Genomic DNA, 3,203 nt, shown 5'->3' on the forward strand with positions numbered 1-3,203 from the left:
TCACCACTTTGTAACTGTACTGTTGAGTTTGTTTCTTTTGCACAGCTTCTTAACAGCATTTATCACCTCTTCTGATTTTAAAGAGTATATAATAGGATTAAGCATAGATGGAACTGTGTGGGTTAAACTGGAGTTTATAATTCGAGCATTTGGATGAATATAGGAGGTCATAGCAGCTATATTGGTGCCCACCAGTGGTAGAAAGAAAAGAGCAACDAGAATCAGGTGAGAAGTACAAGTTTTCAGTGCTTTAAGTCGTTGATCCTTTGATGTAGTCCTGCTCAGTGCAACAGAAATACAAACATAAGTTAAAAATATCAGTACAGGAGGAAGAAAAATGACTGAAATTAAGACAACATAAGCCATATTATAACTATAAGAAAAGTCATTACAAGCCAGGCGATATATTGGTCCATGATCACAGAAAAAACTTTGTATCACTAAAGATCCACAGAAAGAAAGACGATTAATAAACCCAGCTGTGGTTGCCATCATACTCATCATAAAAATCCATGAAAACAGCAGTGTAGCAACTACAGATTTATAAGTCACAATACTGTGGTATCTTAAAGGGAAACAAATTGCTATAAATCTGTCATATGCCATTGTCACAAGTGTCCATGACTGCACAAATGTAAAGAAAAAAACAAAGAACATRTAACTTAAACAAGCTTCATAGGCAATATRTCTCCTGTCAAATAAAAATGTGTCCAACAGTTTAGGGATGAGAGCAGTGCTCCCACACAAATCTGTRAAAGCCAGATTAGAYACAATTAAGTATTTGGGAGTATGAAGAGTTTTCACAAAGTAAATAACAGACAGCAGAAAACCATTTCCAAGAACAGTCATGATGTAAACAAAACACAAGAAAACATAATAATATTTAACATGAGGAAGGTTGGAAAACCCACCGATGTAGAATTTTGTAGGACGAACAAATGTGGAGTTTACCACAGTGGTAGATTTTTCCCCTGAGTACATTACTATTATCTTTTTAACTAAATACAAAAAAGTAAATTACAAAATCAACATGATCAACAACAACAGATGATGCATCTGTTTGACAGACGTAGCTGTAAACTAACTCACTTGTGAGAATAGAAAGTGTGTTCTGCTCTGAAGTGAACAGCTCTGTGTTGTACTTTTATATGTTACTGTCTGGTCATGTATTGGATGTTGCCATGTGTCACTGTGTGACTGTCTAATTGGTTTATGTTATAAACAATATGATGCAACTTAAGAACTGGAGGTGTTTGAAATTATTTTAGAGGTGGGAGTTTTCTCTCAAAGTTAAGCAGTTAAAGGTACTTCTTATGCCATCCATCCATCCATCCATCCAGCCATCCATCCATCCATCCATCCATCCATCCATCCATCCATCCATCCATCCATCCATCCATCCATCCATCCATCCATTTTCCACTTTATCTGGAGTTGGTTGAAATGAGCCCAACTTAATACCTTTCATCCTCACACTCAAGCTCAGGCTCCTTCTCCAMTAGAGAGGCTAAGTTCCATGTCCCCATGATGCCAGATTTGTAAGCCAGGGACAGAGTGCTAAGGTCCCCACCTTTGGCAACTGCCCATGACATCATGCACCTAATTCATGTATCCCTCCTGCAGGTTGTGGACCCACAAGAATGCAAACCCTTGTTGCTTATTTGAGTGAAGTCCATCAGGTCCCCATGAGTATAGACTGGAACACCAGTCACCCCTTGACGAGCTCTTCCCACTTGACTGGTTCCAGGATGGGGCATCGGTAACTTACATCCAAACAAGGGACATTGAATTAGGAACATAGATTGACCAGAAAATCAAGAGCTTTGCCTTCTGGCTCAGCTCTCGCTTCACCATGACATATTGGTACAGTACCCACATCACTGCAGACACAGCATTAATCCACCTATTGATCTCCTGCTCAATTCTTACATTATTCGTGAACAAGACCCTGAGACACTTAACTTCCTCTACTTGGGGCAGAACCTTTTCRACCAAGAGAATGCACGCTACCCTTTTTCAGCTCAAGAACATGGTCCACTCCCAAGTCCACAAAACACTAGTTGAGGAAACTCCCATGCTCCCTCCAGAACCTTGCTGAGGGTGTAGAGTTGGTCCAGTGTTCCATGACCAGRACGGAAACCACACTGTTCTTCTTGAATCCAAGATTTGACTATCAGATGGACCTCTTCTCTAGGACCCTTGAATAGACCTTACCAGGGTGGCTCAGAAGTGTGATCCCCCGGTAGTTGGAACACACTCTGCAGACTCCCTTTTTAAATAGGGGGGACCACCACCCTGGTCTTCCAATCCAGGGGAACCCCCAATGTCCACACAATATTGCAGAGTCTCGTCAACCAACACAACTCCACAAAATCCAGAGCCTTAAGGAACTCTTGGCGAATCTCATCCACCCCTGGTGCCTTGCCACTGAGGAGCTTTTTAACCACCTCAGTGACCTTGGCACCAGAGATTGAAGAGTCTGACCCACGGTCCCCAGRCTCTGCTTCCTCATTGGAAGACATGCTGGTGGGATTGAGGAGGTCTTCGAAGTATTTTGCTTACTGACTAACAACGTCCTGGGTTGAGGTCAGCAGTGCACCATCCCCACCATAAACACTGTTGGTGGCAAACCACTTTCCTCTCCTGAGATGCTGGGTTGTGGACCAGAATTGCCTTGAAGCCATACAGAAGTTTTTCTCAATGGCCTCTCCAAACTCTTCCCACATCCAGGTTTTTGCCTCAGCGGCCACCCAAGCAACAATTTGCTTGGACTGTACTCATCAGCTGCTTCTAGAGTCCCACAGGCCAAAATGACCTGATAGGCCTCCTTCTTCCACCTGACAGCATCTCTCACCACCGGTGTCCATCAAGGGGTTCTAGGGTTGCTGCCATAACAGGCACCCACAACCTTGCGGCCACAACTCTGGTAAGCCTCTTTGACAATGAAGGTACAGAACATRGCCCACTCAGACTCAATGTCCCCCACCTACCTCAAAATGTGTTTGAAGTTCTTCTGGAGGTGTGCGTTAGAATAGAATAGAAATACCCTTTACTGTCCCACAAAGGGGAAATTCAGGTGTCATAGCAATATCCGTACAGAGGTTCACACCCTAGTTACTTTACAAACTATAGATAGTGCACACAAAACACAAAATAACACAGGCTAGCCATAATACGACCACTACTAATAATATATATATATA

The 3,203-nt window shown here is 42.6% G+C and overlaps 1 protein-coding gene across 1 annotated transcript; it reads right to left on the reverse strand.

Annotated features, from left to right (window-relative positions):
* On the reverse strand, positions 1 to 981 carry LOC106523439 (olfactory receptor 1-like). The gene has a single exon (XM_014016855.1). It carries the CDS (start codon positions 979 to 981, stop codon positions 1 to 3), a length of 981 nt encoding a protein of 326 aa, XP_013872309.1.
* Between the last annotated feature and the right edge of the window lie 2,222 nt (positions 982 to 3,203).

Source organism: Austrofundulus limnaeus, unplaced genomic scaffold, assembly GCF_001266775.1.
Source record: "Austrofundulus limnaeus strain Quisiro unplaced genomic scaffold, Austrofundulus_limnaeus-1.0 Scaffold157, whole genome shotgun sequence".
Lineage (NCBI taxonomy): Eukaryota > Metazoa > Chordata > Actinopteri > Cyprinodontiformes > Rivulidae > Austrofundulus > Austrofundulus limnaeus.